At 57.8% G+C, this 21,323-nt stretch overlaps 1 protein-coding gene across 7 annotated transcripts; it reads right to left on the bottom strand.

The window, feature by feature from the left end:
- Positions 1-358: 358 nt before the first annotated feature.
- Positions 359-13,834, bottom strand: DPF1 (D4, zinc and double PHD fingers family 1). Of its 7 annotated transcripts, none has more exons than XM_012657008.1 (12): positions 13,680-13,834; positions 7,787-7,942; positions 7,602-7,709; positions 6,066-6,193; positions 5,742-5,831; positions 4,984-5,062; positions 4,646-4,777; positions 3,686-3,736; positions 3,477-3,596; positions 2,287-2,399; positions 1,617-1,698; positions 359-1,484 (listed from the first exon to the last, which is right to left on the bottom strand). In XM_012657008.1, exons 2-12 carry the CDS (start codon positions 7,809-7,811, stop codon positions 1,414-1,416), a joined length of 999 nt encoding a protein of 332 aa, XP_012512462.1. In that variant the 5' UTR covers positions 7,812-7,942; positions 13,680-13,834; the 3' UTR covers positions 359-1,413. The 7 variants fall into 7 exon arrangements, with proteins under 7 accessions (XP_012512462.1, XP_012512458.1, XP_012512459.1 ...); XM_012657004.1 differs by lacking the exon at positions 13,680-13,834 and adding an exon at positions 9,403-9,533 and having other exon boundaries at positions 1,617-1,728; positions 7,787-7,947; XM_012657005.1 differs by lacking the exon at positions 13,680-13,834 and adding an exon at positions 9,403-9,533 and having other exon boundaries at positions 7,787-7,947.
- Between the last annotated feature and the right edge of the window lie 7,489 nt (positions 13,835-21,323).

Here is a 21,323-nt window from a genome sequence, read left to right as displayed (position 1 = left end):
GGACGGAGCTCCAGGTGATGTTTTAGTGGATGACACTTGCGGACACCCCGTTCCCCAGCCCAGCCCGGGAGGGGCCGCCCTCGTCATCGCCCCATCCCTGCCCCTCCCCCAGCCCCAACCGCCTCCCCCTCACCGCTCCTGCCGCAGCTGCAGCAGTCCGTTGCCAGGGCAACCACAGCTGGCTGGGTGGGAGCCCCTCCACCCCATCCCCCTTCTCTTTTCCGGCTAGGCTGGGAGGAGCTGGGACAAAGCGGGAGAGGCAGCGCAGGGGGAGGATGGAGGGAGGGGCCGGCTCAGCCAGCGAGGCCCCGTCTCCCCTTCTGGGTGACTCCCCAAACCAGGCCGGAGAACGAGGCAGTCGTGGGCAGAGGGGTCAGGCCCAGTTTAATACACAGAACAAGTTAATTCACAGCAGAGGCAGGCAATAAAGGAGACTCGGCGACAAGCGGGGGGCACTCCTGGATTGGGGGAGGTTCCCCCAAACCCACCTCCTCCCCCACCTGCAGTCTCAATTTCCCTTTTTTTTAAACCCGGAACAACAAACACACACAACCACAAGAAACAACCGCGCCCCCTCGTTACCCCCGAAATGGCCAGCGAGGGTGGCAGGGGGCAGCCAGGCCTGGCAGGGCAGGGACGAGGGCAGGGGAGGAGGGAAACGAGTCCGTTGCAGAGTCTGTGCTTCTCATTCCAGCAGGCGCTGAGCAGGGGCCCGCCTTGCCCCACTGCCACCCGCCAGCCACGGCGGTGCACGCGGTGGGCAGAGGTGGGGTGACCGGGGAGGGGCGGGAACAGAGTTCAAAACCATGGTTCACGTCATGCAGTATCCACGGTGGGCACCGGGAGGGGGCGAGGGGTGGACACCATGCCCGCCCGCCCTGGGCACAGGGGCATGGTGCCACCTTGGTGGGGAGGTGGGACAGCTGCAACTCCAGAAACTGGGGGTAGGGGGCGCCAGGCGGGAGGCCGGCATAGACTGGTGCCCAGTGGATGCTCTCAGCAGCGCCCCCTCCACCCAGCCAGGCCTTAGAGGACTCTTTGTATATATTAATTTTTTTTTTTTTTTTTTTTTTTTTACTTTTTGTCTTTTTCTTTAGAAAAAGGCTCTGTCCATGCCCGCGGCTGGCACCCACCACCCCCCATGCCCGCCCAGAGGCGGGGTATGGCTTTGAGGGGAGCAGAAGCCCCAGTGCCCACTTGCCAAGGGATGGGGCGGAGGGGAAGGGGTCCTGCTGGGCCCAGCAACCCGCAGGGCAGACATCCCACTCGCACAGAGGGCAGGGGTGGCCCGGCCTCCTCTCGGGCCTCCCCCTCCCTCCTCCCCCGTGGGGCCTGGGGCGGGCAGAGAAGAGGAGCTCGGAGAGGCAGGTAGACAAGCACCGCTCCAGAGGTCCAGGTGGGCCGGAGCCACGCCTAGGTGAGGGTGATGTAGGCAGAGGCCTTTTCTTTCAGGTGCCGAAGACAGAGGTGACAACTCCAGCTCCCTGCGGGGGTGGCCAGAGGATGGCGTTAGGCCCGGGCCCAGGTCCTTCCCACCCAGAGGATGTGGTCTTCACCAACTGGCAGACAACTTGCCAGCCCGCCCACCCCCACGTCGTGCCCACCTCTTCTCTCACCTTCCGGGGGCTCTGCCATGGGGGGACTCAGGCAGTACATGTGGTAACCCCGATCGCAGTCGTCACAGAACAGCAGCTGGTCCTGGGGGGTGAGACCCGCCCAGCTGGCACCCTGGGGGCACGGGCACCAGAAACCGGGGTGGGGGGCTGGGGCAGGGGCTCGGGCACAGGGGCTGGGGGAGGAGAGGGGGGCTCTGAGATGGTCTTTGCGTCATGGAATCTTCGCAAGACGCTGCCTGGCCAAGCAAAACCACCCCTGAGGACTGTCAGTTTACAACTTGGTACCTGGGTTTGTAAGACTGTGCAAGGCTTTAAATGATACCAAGATAATCTGATACCAGCGCTGCAAGCAATGGACACGGGTTCAAATCCCGGCTCCTCCATTTCCCCAGCTGGGTGGCCTTAGGGCAGGCCATTTTCCCTCTCTGTGGCGTGGGAACAAGAGCACCTGCCTCAGAGGTGCCCGGGAGGAGTCAGAGGGGAAGAGTAAAAAGCGCCGGGCTCAGTGAATGGACACGGGCAGCAGTAATAATACTTGTTACTGGTGTTCGCCAGGGAGGGGCTCCCGGGAGGGGCCTTAGGCTCAACTGGCAAGGGTGGCGGTGCCAGGCGGGGAGGACAGCGGGGCCTGCGGGGTGGCAGGCGGGCAGGCAGGCGGGCGGGCACTCACGTCGTTCTCCGAGGTGCCACACAGGCTGCAGGACTTGCACTCGATGCACTGCCAGCGGTAGGTCCGCACGGCCGCCGTCATGTTCACCGTGAACTGTAAACACGAGGGGTGTCCTGGGGGCCGAGGGGCAGGGATGCGGTTAGGGGGTCATCGTGCCCCTGGTGGGTACCGACCCCGAGGGAGGACGTGGCATAGCCCCACCCCGGCTCATAAGGCCAGCCAGGACGCGCTCTGCCCTCCGCAGCCCGACCCCCAGCTGCCCATGGTGACCAGCAGGCAGCGGTACCGTGGCCACCACAGTCTCCCGCCCAGCCGCCATGGCAACCACACTCTGCTCCGCAGGATGCCATGGCAACCGCATTCCATCACCCACAGTGCTGTGGCAACCGCTTTCCACCACCCACAACACTGTGGCAACCACATTCTGTTAACCGCCGTGCTGGGACGGCCACATTCCACTGCCTGCAGCAGAGCGGCCGCAGCAGCACGGCAACCCTGTCCTCCCGGCCGCGATGCCGCGGCAACCACCTTCCACAACGGGTCCCCACACCTTGGTCCCATGCTACTGAAGCCCGTCCCACACGATGCCCCAGCAACCAGACTGTTAGGAACAATACTGCGAGTGCCAGCCTCTTAGTCATTCCTCTGCCACCGCGCAGACACCCGCAGCCACTGACCCGTGCCGTAACAGCTACGTTCCATTACACCAAACTGCCACGACAGCCGCAGCTCACCACCCACGATACCATGACAACCACAATTCATTCCCCGCTGTGCTGGGGCGACCACAGTCGATGACCACAGTCCGCCATGGGAAACCACATTCTATTGAGCACTGTCCCGTGGCCAGCACTTCTGTCAGCCACAGAGCCAGGCAGTGGCCGTCCAGTGCTTGCGTCGCGGTTGCCTTGGCAACCTTCTCTCCCTACTGTCCAAGCCATGAGAAGCACATGCCACTACTCTCAGTGCCAGGACTGCCACATCCCATTGTCCCCAAAGACTCACTGGCCCTACTCTTTCCCACAATTCTCAGCAGTTGAGGCAGCCCCATGGGCTCTGGTTACCCACAGGGCCCCTGCGATGCTCCGGGTCCCCACAGCCCTCACCCCCCTGCCCCTGTCCTCCAGGTCTGCATACCTGGCCGTCCTCCCCACCCCAGCCCCCAAAATCCTCGGGTGGAGGAGTGTCACCTGATCGCCCACAGTCTGCACAGGAGATGAGGTCCTCAGGACACCCCGTCTTCTTGGAGCCACCCAGGCAGAAGTCACAGTAGCCGTTGGGGATGACAGTGCCGTCGGGCGCCTTCTTGGCTGGAAGACAGCGGGCGGGCGTTGGCGGGGTGGCAGCGCACCCGGCCAGAGGCTGCCGCGGAAGTGGGAGCGGAGGGAGGCGTCCCTACCTGTGTGTTTCCTTTGTGCCTCAGGGACCCAGGCCAATTCTTTGTAAAACTCTGGGGGTGGGGGACAGAGAGAGGGGCTCTCACCACAGGCCAGGCTCCACCCTGCCCGCAGCCTCAGCCCCAGGGGTGGACCCCTTGGTCCAGGCAGTGGGGAGGTGGGGAGAGAATTGCTACCCCGAGCTGTGGCCAGTAGCAAAAGAGGGTTGCTCGCCCTCTTTTGGGGTGCAAATCTCATCAGCACCCCAAACTCTTTGAGACAACTGACATGTCCTCTTTATTGGGCAAAAACTTGGCGAATACAGCTTTAGGAAGGGCCCTCTGCCGCCTTCTCGAACACACAGCTACCAGGCAGCTCCCCTAACCAAGCCCTGACGAGACCAACATTCAGGAGATACCACTGGCCGAGATCTGGTGTGGAAAGAGACTCAGAAGGAAAATTCTGAGCACAGAGGTGCCTGGGTGTGGAGTGGGTGTGGGGCGAAGAGACTCGCCCTCTCCCTCCAAGGGAGGGTGGGAAGACGGCGTCTCCCCCGGCTCAGCCTCCCCAGGCCCTCCGCCCCTCCCCCACCCCTCAGCTGTCAGGGTTGGCATGGGATTGGCATGGGCGGACGCCAAGGGCTCCCCGGGCCACAGGCCCTGCCCCTCGGCCAGAGCTTAGCAGAGAAGGGAGAGAGGGAGGCAGGGCGGGAGGGGAGTCATCTATCACCCCCCTCCCCAAGCTCTAATTGAAACAATAAATCAGACCCAGAAATATTACGCCCGGCCGGGAGCGAAGGAGAGATGGTTGGTTGCCATGGCAACCCCAGAGCCAGCATCCCCATGGTCGGTGGGGGGAGGGAACCGCTGAGCTGGAGATTTTCCAGAAATGTCTAATATGCCACCCCCCCACCCCACCCCACCAGGCTTCTCGGGCCCCACTCCTGGGGCCCCTCGCCACCCCCACCTGGCCTGCCTGCTCACGTTTATGGTTGTTTTTCCGGTGGAAGGGCAGGGCGTGGCGTTCAGCGTTCTCCTCCCCCTCCTCCTCTGCCAGGTGGGTGTGGGTGTAGTGGTAGCTGAGCCCAGGCCGGTTCTTATACCGTTTCCCACAGACTGGAGAGCGAGCGAGCGAGTGGGGAGGGCTGGTCGGCCCCTGCGAGCCCACGCCACCTCCACCCTGGCTGCAGGATCACACCCCCTCTGCCAGAGACCTGAGCGTCCCCCACCCAGGCCCAGAACGGGAGGGAGAGGCCACGAGGGGCGAGGTCTCTGGGCCCCTCCCCCTCTCTCTCTCTTTCCCCCTCTTCAGAAGGACTCACTATCACAGACATACGGCTTGTCTCGGTCCTCCAGGGAAGCGGTGTCCTGGCGTTTCCGGAGACCCCCGATGCCATATGCCTGCGAGTTAGGGGGCAAGAAAGTGAGGAAACAGTTTTCATCATTTGGGTTGGAAAGTCAAGTTGCAGCTATGCAAACTTCCTAGCTGTGGGGCCTTGAACCTGTCTGAAGTTCAGTTTCCCCATCTGTGGTACAGGTATAAAGATAGTTCTAATCCACTGTACAATCTCTGTTTTGCAAATGGCTCTGAAGCCTCAGTTTCCTCATCTGTAAAATGGATATAAAATCTCCTACTTCTTGGCCAGGTACGGTGGCTCATGCCTGTAATCCCAGTGCTTTGGGAGGCCAAGGTAGAAGGATCTCGAGTCCAGGAGTTCAAGACCAGCCTGGGCAACATAGTGAGACCCCATCTCTACAAAAAATTTAAAAATTAGCCAGGTGCCAGTGGTGAACATTTGTAGTCCCAGCTACTCAGGAGGCTGAGGCAGGAGGATCACTTGAGCCCAGGAGTTCAAGGTCACAGTGAGCTATGATCGCTGCACTACAGCCTGGGCCATAGAATGAGACCCTATCTCTAAGAAAAAAAAAAAAAAAAAGAACAGAGAAGAAACTTCCTCACCCCTCTGGGGATTAAATGAGGTCAGACTTGAGACTTGTAGCAGGGGCTGGCCATCGTGCATACTCAGTACAGGGGATCTGTCGTTGAGGGGAGCGGGGAAGAGAAGCTGGAGGGTGGTACCTTTCCTTTGGCCCTGTTCTTCCTCCTGGGAATGTCATCCTCCAAATCCTCCACCTCGAGATCGTGCGGAAACTCTAGCAACTGCTGTTTCTGGGCACCAGGAGAAGGGAATGAGTCAAGAAAGCAGGGGCCCTGATGTGCTTTTGAGGGGCCCTGGGCAGAGGCTGAGATTGGGGGTGGGAGGGCAAGTCCGGAGCTCTTCCACAAAGAAAGGAAGTCTGGGCGGATGGAGACTCAGGACACCTGCAGGCCCAGGGAGCCAGGGAGGGTTCAGAGCAGGTGGGTGATGTGCCAGACAGTAGCTGGGGCCCCTTGGGGGCCTACCTGACAATCCATAATGGTCTCCTCCTCCTTCAGCTCCAGCTTCTTCTCCCCAGTCTCAGCACACAGCAGAGCCTCAAGGACCGGCCCTTCCGGGAGGCCACCCTCCTTCTTCAGGGGCGCCTCACAATCTGGGGACAGGGCCATGGGGGCAGGGTCAAGTGGGCAAGTTGTCCCTGGAGGACTCCTCAAACTGCCCAGGCCGGGGGACCGTGCTGACTGTGGGAGGGAAGAGACTTTCCCACACTCAGCTAACCACACACTCGGGAAAGGATCCCAGACCCCCGAGAAGACACAGCCACACCCGAGATCCGCTCAGACACACTCAGGAGGAGACATGGCCAGAACCTGGGATACAGCCGGGAAACTCTCAGAAAAAGACACAGGCCATCAGACACACCCAGACCCTCGCATATACCTAAGTCCACATGTGGGAGACCCCTCCAGCCCTCAGATAGCCCCAGATGTAAATAGATACAGACACTCCAATAGGATGCCCGTGAACACACACAGGAGACACAGCCAGATCCTCTGAGACAGTCACACAAAGGAAGAGACACAAGCAGTCTCTCAGATACACCTAGACACTCAGAGACACAGCCAGATCCTTGGATACACCGGGACATATGGGGGAGACGTATCTAGACACCCAGAGACATGCAGAAAGAGACATTAGACCAGCAGACATGCCTACATCCACATGTGGACACGGATGGAGGAGACACAGACATACTCGCGGAGAATCACTCAGATGGTTACACACACACACACACACAGGAAGGGACACAGAGCCGGGTGGGCACTCAACACTCCTGGGTACATACAGACCCTCGGAGACACCTGGACAGGGGGACAGAAACAGCCAGTGACTGTGATAGTCCGGGACACACTCAAGCAGTAAGTCCAGACACTGATGGCCCAGCACACACGTGCAGAAATGCACCTAACGCACCAGACGCTATTGGGAAGAGATTGTCCCAGACACTCGGAGGCATCGGGACACTCACAGGAAGAGACAGCCGACAGACACCCTGATGCACCCAGACACGTGTGGGAAGCGCAGGATGCTCTGATGGACCAGACACACACGAGAAGAAATAAACCTTCTATGACACCTGGCAACACCTGGGAAGAGACACCCTGATACATGCAGCTAGGAATGGAGAGATCCCACCAGACACTCCGACACACCTAGACACACACCGGGAGATAAAGAACCGGACATCCTCAGGCACCCACAGGAAAAAACGCATCCCTGCTCATAGGGGAGGAGACGCGGCCAGAGACTCCCTACACCTGGACACACCTAACAGACATCACTACGCCCTCCAATACACCTGGGCACCTGGACCAACGTAGGAGGAGACAGTCGAAGCTCAGTGACTCAGAGAAAACTGTAGAATCTCTGGAATGCACCCAAGACACATGGGCAGACACACAGCCAGCCATTCAGACACTCGCTAGAAGGAAGATAAAGGCGAGGCTCAGACAGCTCAGCGTGTGCTGGGGCAGCGGTGAGGCCACAGCGGCTCTACCCACCGATCTTGTACTCGCAGGGCCGGAGTCTCGGGTCCTCCAGGATGTTGAGTCTCCGTTTCTTCCTCCAACAGCGGGCGGGGTACGTGTAAATCTGTCCCGGAGCCAAACCTGGGGCAAGCAGGGCGGTGAGAAGGGGGCCGAGATGTCGCGGCCAGCCCCGCCCCTCCCCCGCCCTCCAGCTGCACCTGGCCCGCGGTGGGTCTTCTCCATCCAGATGTAGCAGTTGTTCTGGGCCACGCCGGTCTGCGAGTCGAGGAAGGGCAGGCGCAGGCTGCGCTCGGCGCACAGGCGCGCGTTGTAGCTGCGGCAGTGCTCGATGGCCTCGCGGTAGAAGTCCTCGCCTAGGCTACGAGGGGCGGTGAGCGGGCGGGCGGCTGTCAGCAAGGGCAGGCGCGCGGCGTCGCCCCGCACCCCTCCCCCAGCCCGCCACCCCGCCCGCCCCGGCTGGGGATGGGTGGGCCTGGGGATGGGTGGGCCGACCCCTCCAACTTCACCTCTCCCCTCCTCCCCCTCCTGGACCCAGGGTGGGGGAGGGGACAGGGCCAAGGGGCCCCAACCAGGCACTGGAGCAGGCCTCGAACTAATGAGTAGGTACACACGATGCAGAAACAGACAAAAACACACCGGGACCCATCCATACATGAACATATCCAAACACAAACAAATCACACATAGTCACTCAGGATTCACACACAAAGAGAGACATATCCCAATACTCACAAAGGAGAAAGAGATAAATCTCACACACGTGCACACATAAATAGCTACTGAAAAATACAAATACCCCAAGTTACATAGTGTAAAAAGATCACACAAATATCCATGCGCAAATACACATCACATATCTAAAGACACACAACATAAACAAATCACCCACACGAAGACACACAACATGGAAACAGATCACACCACACACACTCGAGCAACCAAACACACACACTCATGTAACCAAAGATACTCGGATACACAAATGTCAAAGGCAGGAACTATACAAACTATAGAAACAAACAAACACATATGCACTTACACACCTATCCAAAGACACAACACAAACCAACCCACACACAATATCCAAACACACAATACAAAGAAATCATACAGATTCACACAGGTACGCACACATTCACAAAGGTACACAACATAGAAAGCAATATCTAAAATATCGCACATCCAAACACACAGATACACACATATGAAATACAGAAACACTCAAATCCACCATATTCACACAAAAATTTACACACAAATACACCCATACCTAAATACCCAAAGACACAGAACACAAGACAAATAATGCATAGTTCCAGAGGACATGTACACACACTCAAAGACCCAAATATCCAAAGATATCTAGCGTAGAATAAAAGAAATCATAAACATATCCACACACATATTTAAAAAAAAACAGACCACAAATAAGTGACACACACACACATACACACACACTCCACATCCCAAGACAAAGGTAGTGTAGACTTCACTCGAGTTTACCAAGGCCCCCGCATCCGCAGGCCGTCTCACTCTCTCCCAGACCCGAGGGTCGCAGGGCGGGGACGATGACCCCCTTCCCCAAAAAGAATCTGGAGTCCCCCCACGCCCTCCACCCCTCCAGGAACGGCGAGTCGGACACCGTTCTTGCCTGAGACCCGTAGTCACACACGCTCGCACCCCCGCGCAGCCCCGCACACGGTGACAGCCCCCCAGACACCCCATCGGCCCCACCCCCAGCCGCCACACAGACACACATGCCTGCGCCGACCCGCCCGCGCGCCCTTCCCCGCCTCCCGCCGGCCCGCTCCACCTCAGGGGGCCGGGGATGACCGTGGCCATCTTGCTCCCCGGGTCCTGCCCCCAGCAGGTCCCCGCCGGGTCGGTCCTCCCAGCGGTCGGGCGGGCGCTGAGGCCGCCCATCCATTCATTCCCGGGGGGCGGGAGCACGCGGGCCACAGCCAATCGCGGCGGCGGGGCGGGCCCGCCCGGGCCATGCCGGGAGTGGTAGTCCCGGGCCCGGGGCCCGCGGGACCCCGCGAGGAGGGGAGGGCGCAGGGGCGGGGCCCGGGAGCTCGCACCGTCGCTCGCGCGGGCTCGCTCATACACACTCCGCTCTCACGTGCACGCGTGCACACCTGGCCGCGCACACACCCACACATACTCACAGCCTCCCATGGACTCACACACACACGCGCACACACTTCAACACCCAGAGACTCGGAGACGACTTCTGAGTGCCCACAGACTTCTCCCCAACATGCCCGCGAGCAGACACCGCCCCCACCCCCACCCCAAGTCCTTCCTAGGCCCAGAGAACCCTGTCCTGTCCCCAGCCACCCTGCTCAACTCCTTCCGCAGGCCTGACAGCCACAGGCTGGTTAACAGCTGGAGCCACACCTGCTGGGTTCAAATCCCAGCTCCACCACTTGTTGGCCCTGTGACCTTGAACAAATGATTTCACCTTTCCCGGCCTCAGCTTCCTCATCTGTAAAAGGAGGAAGAAGTCTCTTTGGATTGTCGTGAGGATTAAGTGAGTAAATATGGATAACGCTTTTTTTTTTTTTTTTTTTTTTTGCGACAGGGTCTCACTCTGTTGTCCAGGGTGGCACAATCACACCTCACTGCAGCCTCAAGCAATCTTGGGCTCAAGGGATCCTCCTGCCTCAGCCTCCTGAGTAGCTGGGACTACAGGCATGTGCCACCACACCAAGCTAATTTTTTTAAACTTATGTTTTGTAGAGATGGGTCTCTCTATGTTGCCCGGGCTGATCTCAAACCTCAAGCGGTCCTCCTGCCTTGGTCTCCCAGCGTGCTGGCATTACAAGTGTGAGCCCACCTCGCCTGGCCAGGTAAAGCATTTTAAAAGGTACCTGGCATATAGTAAGTGCTCAATAAGTATGTTTATTCCACAAAGGATCTCATATGTACTAAGATGTAAGATGGTGATAGCAAACCATTATTAGAAAGAACGATGCCTGCACATAGTGGATGCTCAGTAAATATTTGTTGAATGAATAAACATTCTGAGCACCCACCCCGTGCCAGGCACAGTTCTCTCCGGGATTATACTGTTATTATCTGCATTTTCCAGATGAGAAATCTGAGGCACAGGGAGTTGATCCAACATGCCTGCAGCCCCTGACCGTTTGAAGGTGGGACCGAGGGAGGGATTCACACACCTAGATGTCCATCCCCGAGTGGGCCTTAGCTCCTTCTCTCTCCCACTGTCGCCCACACTGACTGCACCCTAAGGGATCCCCAGAGAGTGAGCTGACCCACCCAGTCACACAAAGCCCCAGCCCCACGCCCCCTTCAGAGTTAGCATTCTGGTTTGAGTGGCTTGCGTGGATTAACACGCCCACACAGGCCCTTGTCCACCAGGGGGCCCTCCAGCAGACAGAAGGGGCAAGCTAGACTTCACCTCTTTTGTCACCAGCATGAGACCCACTCAACACCTCCCACACTCATGGTCACTTGCCCCGCGCATGCGCGCACACACTCACACACACACACACACACACACACACACACACACACACACACACACACGCACGCACCCTCAGTCTCATACCCCTTCCATAAACTCTCCCCCATCTAAGCTGGATAAGGCCTTGACCTGCCCCTGTCCCCTCTCCACAAACAGCACCGAGGATGACAAGGGGATTAAGTGAGAGACACAAGCACCCCCACGCTCGCTCTGCTCCAAGCCCCTATGGTGTTATCCCCGGCCCCCCAGACCCACAGCTCAGCTCAGAGGGGGCCTTTGCCACCTTCCTCTCTCACCTCCCACCACCCTCTCAGATGCCCCCAGCACATCCTCTCACACTCGCTCCCCACACCTCTAGCCTCAGACACCCCTGCTCGCACCTGCCCCACCCGGCCCCCTCAACCTCAGCGTGCTCTAGTGGAGCCCACCGCGGACAGGCTGTGCTCCTCCCAGAAGCCGCTGCCCACCAGCAGGGTTTCTCCCTGCAGACCAGGCTGACACTTGGGGAGGTTTCCTCACCCTTGTCACCTTCACAAACCCTCTCCCACACTCTCCTACACACCTGGACTCCCAGTCCTCTGCCCTGCCCAAGCAATCCTCCTAGCCCCATCCCCCGGTGCCCTGTGTGGCAGCGGCCAGAAGTAGAAATTGATTTTGATAAATCAATACTGATACCACTAATAATAATCACTCCATTTGGTCAGGGTCAGGCTCTGTACTGAGTGCTTTACAAAGATCGCCTTATTTAAGTCCCACAACAGCCCCATGAGCTGACGAGAAGTGTTATAATCCCCCATTCACAGATGGGAAGACTGAGGCTCAGAGGTGGGGAAATAGAAAGCTCAAGCTGCGGTTGGCACACAGGCAGTCAGAACAGGTCCCCATTCCCAAGGGGGTTTGACTTTCACATTGTTTCAGGAGCAAGTGAGTTCCCCTTCACCCCTGCAGACCCCCTGGAAAGGGAGGGCAAGGAGGGCCCTGGGACTCCCAGGGCAGATCACTCTGGCGTCCAGGCCCCTGCGAAGGGTGCACCATACCTCCTCCAAGGGGTCTGAGCCAGGGTCAGAGTGAGGGGTCTTGATGCCTGTAGGTCCACCAACCTGCACAGGAACCCTGTTCCCAGTCAGTTTGAGGGTGTCCCTTACAGGAAAGACATCTGTCTGTGTGCCCAGCTTAGGGTGAGAGGAAAGCAGAAGGGGTGTCACCATCACACACGGACCTGGGCCCCATAAGCCACCACCCCTACTGTGCCCGTGGCAAAGCCACATGTGTAGGCACGTGCCTGTAAGTCCCTGCCCCCCATCCTCCTCTCCAGACTCCCACCCCCTACCCCCACTCCCGCCAGAAACCAGAAGCGACTGGGGGGCCTTTGCTCCAGCCACCAGGCACAGCCCTACTCTTGGGTGAGGGATGCTTCCTCCGCCCCCTCGCCCCCCGCCCCCAGCACTCGATGTTCAAGGTCAAGGCAGCGAGCGCACGGGGTTGGGGGAAGGGTGAGGGAGGTCGCCCCGGCCCCTTTGTGCGGCGCCGCTGGCGCTCGCCCTCCGCCTCCTCCACCAGGCCGAGGAAGAGGGGGAGGGGAGTGCCGCGCTCGCCTGCCAGGGAGGGAGGGCGGGAGCGGCCGGTGCGCCTGTCACTCGGAGCCCGCTGTCACCGCCTGGGAAAGGGGGGTGGGGAGCGCTGGGACCCGGGAGTCCGGGATCCTGAAGAGGGAGCGAGAGAGAGATGGAGAGAGAGAGAGAGAGGACAGAGGTGGAGAGAGCGAGCGATGGCAAGGAGAGGGGAGGGGCGGGGGGTGCTGGGTTTGGACCCAGGCGTCCGAGTTCCTGGCCACTGGGCCCAGGAAGAAGCTAACGCTGGGAGCAGGGACGCGGACAGGGAGAAAGGGAGGGAATCCCCGGAGACCGAGGGCGCTCCCAGCACCCCCTCCTGAGGCATCCGGTCCCCAAGGGGATAGGAGGTGCTCTCGTTGGATGTGCATGGGCGGGCAGAGGGAGGGATGCCGCGGTCCAAGCTGGCCGTGGTGTCGGGGCTTCTAGGTCCTGAAGATCCCGGGAGGGAAAAGGGGAGGCAGCAGAGATTCAGCCGAGGACCCCTGGCATCTCAGCTCCCACCCTGCGGCCGCGAGGGCCGGGGTTCCCGGAGAAAGGGGGGAAAAGAGAAAGGTGCTTTGATGAGGGGAGAGAGGGCGATGGAAACCCCGGAGAGGGAGGTTCGGACTTAGGTGTTTGAGCTTCCAGCTCCTGCCCGGGTCGGCCCGGCACCCCAGAGACACTGGGGAGGAGAGATGGAGGAAAAGGAGAGGGAAGCCCCTACCCCCACTCTGGGTGGGGAAACGGCCTCCGCCACCCCCCCAGCCCGCGCCACATTCCTTCACTGACAGCGACAAAGAAGAGGCGCCCCCGCGAACCTGGAGGGGCTCCCGCCCCCAACCCCCGGGGGCAACAGGGGGTGGCGGGCCCCCAGGGGCGGGGGAGCGAGCTGGGGGGCCCCATTCAACTAAGGTCCGCGCGCGGCGTCCGCCTTCTCAGCCCTAGAGAGGGCGGGGGAAGGGCTCGTGGGGGGTCTGGGCCGGGGGCGGGGACGGCGGGGACACTCACGACTTGAGCGGGTTCTGAATGGCGGTAGCCATGGCCCGCTCGGCTGGGCCGCCTCCGGCCCGGGGCGCCGCTGCCGCCGCGCGCGGGCCCAGCCCGGCCTGCGCCGCCCGCTCTGCCGCCCAGCGCGCTACGATTTCATTCATTCTTGGGGCTGCAGCGCGAGCGGAGCGGGGCGGGCCGGGGGCGGGGCCCAGCCAATCCCCGCGCCTCCCGGCGCACGACGGGACGTGGAGTCTAGGGGCGCGCGGCGGCGCCCGGGGGCGCCCCTGCCCGGACTACACGTCCCAGGGGGCGTCGGGAGGGCCGCGCGCCCATTGGCTGCTGGGGATACAGGGCGGGGCGGGGCTCCCTTCAGAACATCTTGCCCCCTCCCTGGGAGTGCTCCATCCCCAGCTCGGGCTCTCCGTCCTCCGGGCACCCTGGGTGCGGGAGCAGGGGGTCCCCAGCTTCTGGGTCTCCCCAGGGTATGTGGATGACCCCAGGGACTGTCGTGTATTCTTGCGTGGGCCTATTTGTCTGGATGTCTCTTCTGTGTAAGCCAGCCCGTGAACAGGCACGGCGGTTAATCAGTGCCTTTGTTCAATTACTGAGCGCCTGCTGTGTTCCAGGCACTCTTGTAAGCACCGGGAATACAGCAGCAACGACCAAAACAAAGTCGCTGCTCTCAAGGAGCTGACACTCTAGTGGAGAAAGATGATAAACAGAAAACAAGATCATTTCAGAGAGTGATAAATGCTATAAAGAAAATAAAATAGGTTGACTTGAGGGAGTGGCTTCTCTGAGGAGGTGACATTTGAGCTGAGACCTGAGAAGGTGACAGCACGCACTATGAGGGGAAGCACGTCCAGGCACAGGGATCATCAGTGCAAAGGCCCTGGGCTGGGAACAAGCTTGGCACATCAGTCAGTGAGAAAGCTCCTGTAACTGGAGCAGAGGGAGCGAGGGAGGGAGGGAGGAGACAAGGTTGGGGAGAGAGCGAGGCCCCAAATCAAGTAGGGCCTTGTAGGCCATTAGCAAATGGATTTTGTTCTAAATGCAATCAATCATCCCTGACTCTCCTTTTTCACGCACACACCAAGTCCATCGGCAAATCCCGTTGTCTCTGTGTTCACGTCATAGATCTGGGATCCACTGACTCTTCTCCCCTTTGCGGCCTGCAGCCTGCACCCTGGTCTTGACCTTCCTCAGCCGCTTCCTGGACTGTGGCAGCAGCTCCATCACCGGGGTCCCACCCTATCCCCTAAGGCTATTCTCCCTATGTGGCCAGAGCCAGCTATCTAAAACATCTATCACAATCAAACCACTCTGGCTCAAAACCCCCGATGGCTTCTTTCACAATTAGAATAAAATGCAAAGCCCTCGGGCTCTATTCCATCCTCCTCAACCCACCTCACATTTCTGGCCTCTTCTCCTCCTTCCTTCCATTAGCTAACATTGCTTTAGCCACACTGGCCTCCTTCCTGTTCTTGGAAAGTTCCAGTCCTGCTTCAGCCACAGGACCTTTCCACTTGCTATTTCCTCTGCCTGGAATGCTCCTCCCACAGATCGCTGCATGGCTCCACCCCTCACTTCATTCAGGTCTCCAATTGTCACCTCCTCAAAGACAACCCCAGCTAAAATAGCAGCCCCTGTAATTCTCTGTCCCCTTAAATACTTTATTTTTCTTCCAAACACTTATGATATAGTCTGTTATCGTATTATTAATATATTTCTATTTAGTTATTTGGTTTATTGTCTGTCTCCACCCGTTAGAACGTCAGTTCTATGAAGGAAGGGATTGTTGTTGCATCCACTGCTGTCTGTCTCCCCGGTGCCTAAAACGGGTATGACAAATAGTCGTGCTCAAAATTATTTGTTGAGTAAATACACATATAAATTAGTCATTACGCTCTCTGTCCCTCCCCGCTGTCCAGCTGCAGCTCCGAGGCAAGCAGCCGGCGTGGAGAGAGAGTAAGGTGGGCTCCGGGCTGTGCCCTACCCCACGTGGACGCTTGGACAACCTGGGGGGGTGGAGTTTGGGGACTTTATTAAGGAAAACTTCCCAGCAGAGGGTCCGGAGCCAAGGCTTCTAGGCAGAGAGAAGGGAGAGGTTCACATGTGTGCTCACTCATTTCTAGAGTATTACGGTCCCCAGCCGTGCGTGCACACGCTGGGGACGCAGCACTGCAGGAAATAGCCCCAGACTCTGCCTAAAGCTCGAAGTCCAGTATAGTGACAGACCCATCACCAGATAATGACAGCCCAGAGTGGCCAGGCTGGGAGTGGGATGCACAGGCAGAGGGGCTGGGGCTGGGGTGGGTGACACAGGGGGCTGTGGGAGCCCCCAGGAGGCTCATTCCTGACCTGCCCGGAAGGACAGGACACCGGAACTGGGTGTTAATCCGTCCAAGTCCTGACCGCCACCTACCCAGACCCAAGGCAGGGTCCCTGTTCTGCCTGTTGGGCCCCCATGCCTGATCTTCCTGTCGCTCAAGTCTTGGGAACAAAACTAATCCTGAAAGTCCCAACCTTTGGTTACTTCACCTAACCCTGGAACCCAGGGGTTTGCCCACCAGAGGGCACTGTGGCCCCAGTCTTTGTGGAGCGCTGGAGGCTGCGCTTCAATCCGCAGACCAGGAGAGGCGTCCTGCGGGCCTGGGGCAGCCCGTGGTGACACTAGTTCCCCAGGCTGAGCCTCAGACCCTGCCCAGGACCAGGTCACCAGGGGCTGTGTGTGTGTGTGTGTCTCGGGAATCACTAGGAAACTCTCCAACTCTCTGTCCCAGACCCACTGGGCACAGCTGGGGCCTCTGAGGGAGACACTATTTCTAACCCCCACCCAAGCTCCCTTCCCCACTAATATTCGGAAGATTCCGCCCTCCCCAGGCTGCGCTGGGGATGTTCAGACGAGGCTTTCGGAAGTTTCCTGCCCAGAAACCTGAGCAGAGGCGCAGGGGTGGCAGGGCTGGTGGCTCACACAGTAATAACGATGACAACAACAAACGACAAACTCCGTCCCACTGATTTCTCTCGTCCTGGGTGTCAGGACCTGGACTGAGCTTTGTACACGTTTTACGTCACTGCGTCACACAGAGCACCCTCGGGAGTCAGAGGAGGCGACAAAGCCCTTCCCAGAGCCAGCGTCCACCTGTGCAGGGAGACCTGGGTTTGAACCCAGGTCGGACTCAGAAGCTGACACCTCGGAGGGGGGTGGCCGACGTCCTGTGTCAGAATCCCCTCAGGTCCTCGGTGAAAATGCCGTCCCTGCCCACCCTTCAACCCCCGAGTCCTGTGGATTCAGAGTCTCTGAAGCTGAACCCCAGAATCCATCCCTAACAAGCCCCCAGGTCTTTCTAATGATCCCAAAGACCCGGGAGTCTGGGTCAGTGTCCAGAGGCACAGAAAGAAGGAACAGTGCAGCTGAAGGGGTGGTTCCCAAAGTCTGGGGTGGGTGGGGCGGGGCGGGGGTTGCATCAGAGGCCATCCAGCCTGGGGGTGGAGGGTGTGGGCTGGCCAGGCAGACTTCCTGTGTTGCCTCTGGGGCTCTGCTGGGAATTCCTGAACCTTTCTGGTCCTGCAGTTTTCTCATCTGTAAAATGGGAGTAATAGTTCCAGCCTCACGGGTTCATGGTGAGGACTCTGTGGGAAGTCCACTTAGAACAGCACCTGGCACGTTTTAGCACACAATAGGTGTTAGCTGTGGTCCTTACCGCGTACCTTCCCGAGAGCGAACACCTGCTGCGGCCCACGCCTGGGGCTGGGGGTTTTATATACGGAACCTAGAGCACCGGTGGCGCAGGCGCGATTGTCATCCCCAAAGAGGTGCGGTCTCTGGGCGGAGATCACGAGTAAATCCGAGGCCTGGACTTGGACTCGGTGTGCACGGGCTCCACCCTCCCTGCTGCCCCGAGGAGCGGGTGTGAGGGGAGCCCCTGCTCGCTGAGCGCCCTGACTTCGTGCCGGACACCATACTGAGTACGTTCGTGTGGCCTTCACGTCAGTTCCGAGAAGGTGAGACCATCTTAGGAGGGGCCGTGAAGCCTCAGGGGAACAGTTTGGGTTTGACTCTGAAGGTGGAGGGGGACAGTGGAGGGTTTTAAGCAGGGTCTAATTTCTGTTTTAGAAAGATCTCTGGGGCTGGGGGGCGGGCAGACAATGGGGAGCAGAGACCAGGTAGGAGGCTGCTGCAAAGGCTCCGGGGGCGGGGACAGGACCAGGGTGCGGGGCTGAAAAGGGGACGGGACGGGAATTAGCAGGATGTGGCTGCTCTAACAAATGACCACAAACTTGGTGGCATCAAACAACAGAAATGTGCTCTCTCGTGGGGGCTGGGCCTGGAAGAAAGGATGGATGGATGGATGGATGGATGGATGGATGGATGGAAGGAACATGAGCAGGTGGATGAAGGGTCAGGTGAAAACACCTGCCCGAAGCCACTTGTTTGCTGTGTACAAAGGTCAGCTGAAAACAGCTGACCTGTATGGACGTTGTTAACGAAATCAGCAAATGGCCCTGGCCCTTTGCACCTGTCCTTGGAAATAAATACAGGAAGGACTTAGCCGGGGAGGCCATTTTCTCCTGCAGGCTTCGGCCTCTCCCCTTCTGTCTGAACACTGTTTATTCCTTCGCTACTGAGCTCAGGAGCGAAAAGGCAGCCGCTACACTCTCTCACAGTTCTAGAGGCCAGAGGTCCAAAATCAGGATCACTGGGCTGAAATTGAGGTTCTGGCAGGGCCAGGCTCCCTCCCATGGCTCTAGGGGAGAATCCGTTCCCTGTGTCTTCCAGCCGCTGGTGGCTGCCGGCATTCCTCCGCTTGCGGCCACATCGCCGCAGTCTTGAAGGCCAGCATCTGGGAATCTCTCTGCTCCATCTTCACATCAGCTTCTCCTGCTTGTATCTAATCTCCCTCTGCCTGCCTCTTAAAGGACACATGTGATTGCCTTTGGAGCCCACCTGGATACGCCAGGCGAATCTCCCCGACTCGAGATCCTTAACCACGGCTTCAAAGACTCCTTTTCCTTCTACAGGATTAGGGTATCTCTGGGGAGCCATTATTCTGCCTACCTCAGCAGAATCTGTGGGTAATTTATGGAACTTGAGGGAAACAGTCCGTGGAGCGTCAAGGAGACTCCAGGGTCTGTGGCGTGAGCGGTTGGAGGGGCGGCGGCACTGTCCCCTGAGATGGGGCCGCCCGCCGGAGGGGCGGGTCAGGGAGAGGCTGGGAGCACAGCTGCAGAGGTGTTGAGTTCGAGATGCGCATCTGACGTGCAAGTGTTGCCTCTAGGTAGTCTAGAGGTCAGGCTGGAGAGGGAATTTTGGGGGCTGATGACGTGTTGGGTGAGAAGGCCGAACGAGCTCTCTAAGGGACAGAGTGCGTGCAGAAGAGGACCGAGGATGGGACCTGGGCTGGCCAGCATTGACAGGTGGGGACAGGAGGAGGATAGGGACAGGGAGGAGAGAGAACCAGCAAGGGGGCGGGAGGCGGCCAAAGAGTGTGGCTGTAAAGAAGCCTTCAAGGGACAGGCCGCTGGTCAAGTGGGCCACATGCAGCTGATAGGTCAGGTAAGACGAGCACAGGATGGGACTTAGGTTGGCACCACGGGGGCCCGGACGAGCGCATTTCTGGGGCGGGAGACAGTGAAACGTGAACATTTGATTGGAAAGCGTGCAAGAGACAGAGAAATGGGGCTGGAGCTGGAGGAAGTTCAGGGAGTTTTGTTTAGTCTTTTGTTCTAAGATGGAAGAAAGGACGATGTGTTTTGTGCCAGTGGGACTGACTATGAGAGAAGGAAAGCTGGCGCAGGGCGGAGGATAGACTCGCTGGAGCAGTGGTCTTGGGGATCGGGAGAAGATGAGAAAGTCCCTAAGTGCAGGGTCACCTTTGGGACAGCTGATCCACTGTGACAGGAGGGAGAAGTGCCTGGTGGCACAGATGCCAGGGAGTGGGAGAATGAGCATGTTGTCTTCTGGCGGCTTTTGTGAAATAAGAAGCGGAGAGTGAGGATGGGAAAGGGGAGAGGAGACACTCTGGAACAGTGGCTGTGAGCGAGGGGGGGGACCAGAAGGGGGCATGGGGCCCGCAGAGTGATTGAAAGAGATGTTAGATTTCAGTTAGAGGTTAGTGAAAATAAAGATGTAGTTTTTCCCATCCACGGTCATAAACCCCAAGAACTCTGTCTCTGGATCCTTTGGAGGTCCTTGGATTCCAGGTTAAGAATCCCCACAGATTAAAAATGTAAAGCATGGGCCAGGTGCGGTGTCTCACGCTTATAATCCCAACACTTTGGAAGGCCAAGGCAAAAGAGCTCCTTGAGGCCAGGAGTTTAAGACAAGCCTGGGCAACATAGTGAGACCTTGTTTCTACAAAAATAAAAATTAAAAAGCTAGCCAGGCATGACGGTGTGCATCTGTAATCCCAGCTACTCGGGAGGCTGAGGGAAGAGGATGGCTTGAGTCCCGGAATTGGAGGCCGCAGTGAGCTATGATCGCACCACTGCACTTCAGCCTGGGTGACACAGCGAGGCCCTGTCTCTAAAATACATACATGCATAAATACATACATGCAATGTGTGGATCTTATATGGATCCTGATTTGAACAAACCAACTCAAAAACACATTTCTGAGATAATCAGGGACATTCGAACACAGAGTGTACATTATAAGCATGTAAGGAAATGTTAATTTTTTTAGCATGATCATGGCAATATGGTCACAATTTTTGTAAAGCCATTACGTATTAGAGAAAGATACCGAAATATTTATGGTTGAAATTATATGGTAGCTATGGTTTGCTTTAAAGCACTCCAGCTAAAGGGCATGAGGGAGTTTTCTGGGATGATGTTCTATTTCTTGATGAAGTTGGGATTACACAGGTATAGGCATTTGTCAAAACCCATCAAATAGCACACTTTGAATTTTGCATTTCTTTGTGTATAAATTTTACCTTTAAAAAGTAAACAAATCTCGAATTCTCGGTAGTGATCTGTGTATTAGTTTCCTAGGGTGACCCTAACAGGGTACAACAGAGTGGCTTAAAAACAACAGAAATGCATTCTCTCATCGTTCTGGGGCTGGAAGTCTGAAACCAAGGTGTCCGGATCCGTCCTTGCCTCAGCTACCGGCACTGTCAGGTGTCCCTTGGCTTGTGGCAGTATAACTCCAGTCTCTACCTCCATCTCCACGTGGCGTTCTCCCCATGTCTGTGTCTTCACACGGCCACCTTCTTATAAGGACATCAGTCATATCGGATTAGGAGCCCATTCCACTCTTAAACTCCTGGGCTCAAGTGATCCTCCTGCCTCAGCCTCCCCAGTACACCGCCATGCCCCACCAATTTCTTTTTCATAGAAACAGGATCTCACTGTGTTGTCCAGGCTAGTCTTGAACACCTGGCCTCAAGCGATCCTCCTGCCTTAACCTTCCTTCCAAAGTGCGGGGATTACAGGCATGAGCGACTGCGACTGGTCCCCCTTTTCCTTTTTAATGTTAACTTAGCTATTTGAACACTTTTATTCCTCCATACAAATTTTAGAATAGGTTTATCAAGTGTCTGAAAAAAAAAACTTATCTGGAATTTTGATTAAGATTGCTTTGAGGCCAGGCGTGGTGGCTCACGCCTGTAATCCTAGCACACTGGGAGGCCGAGATGGGTGGATCGCTCAAG

Source organism: Propithecus coquereli, unplaced genomic scaffold (assembly GCF_000956105.1).
Source record: "Propithecus coquereli isolate 6110/MARCELLA unplaced genomic scaffold, Pcoq_1.0 Scaffold53, whole genome shotgun sequence".
NCBI classification, from domain to species: Eukaryota; Metazoa; Chordata; class Mammalia; order Primates; family Indriidae; genus Propithecus; species Propithecus coquereli.
Note: the sequence above shows the minus strand (reverse complement) of the source record. Positions and strands in the feature narration are given on the sequence as shown.

What these genes read in the sequence shown, in the direction of transcription:
- DPF1 (XM_012657003.1), bottom strand. Translation starts at nt 13,822, where the DNA reads ATGAATGAAATCGTAGCGCGCTGGGCGGCAGAGCGGGCGGCGCAGGCC. An exon ending in GAAGACCCACCGCGGGCCAG is followed by an intron (nt 7,710 to 7,786) that starts GTGCAGCTGGAG and finishes TGCTTGCCCCAG; the next exon opens with GTTTGGCTCCGGGACAGATT. An exon ending in CCGGAAAAACAACCATAAAC is followed by an intron (nt 3,737 to 4,645) that starts GTGAGCAGGCAG and finishes CCCCACCCCCAG; the next exon opens with AGTTTTACAAAGAATTGGCC.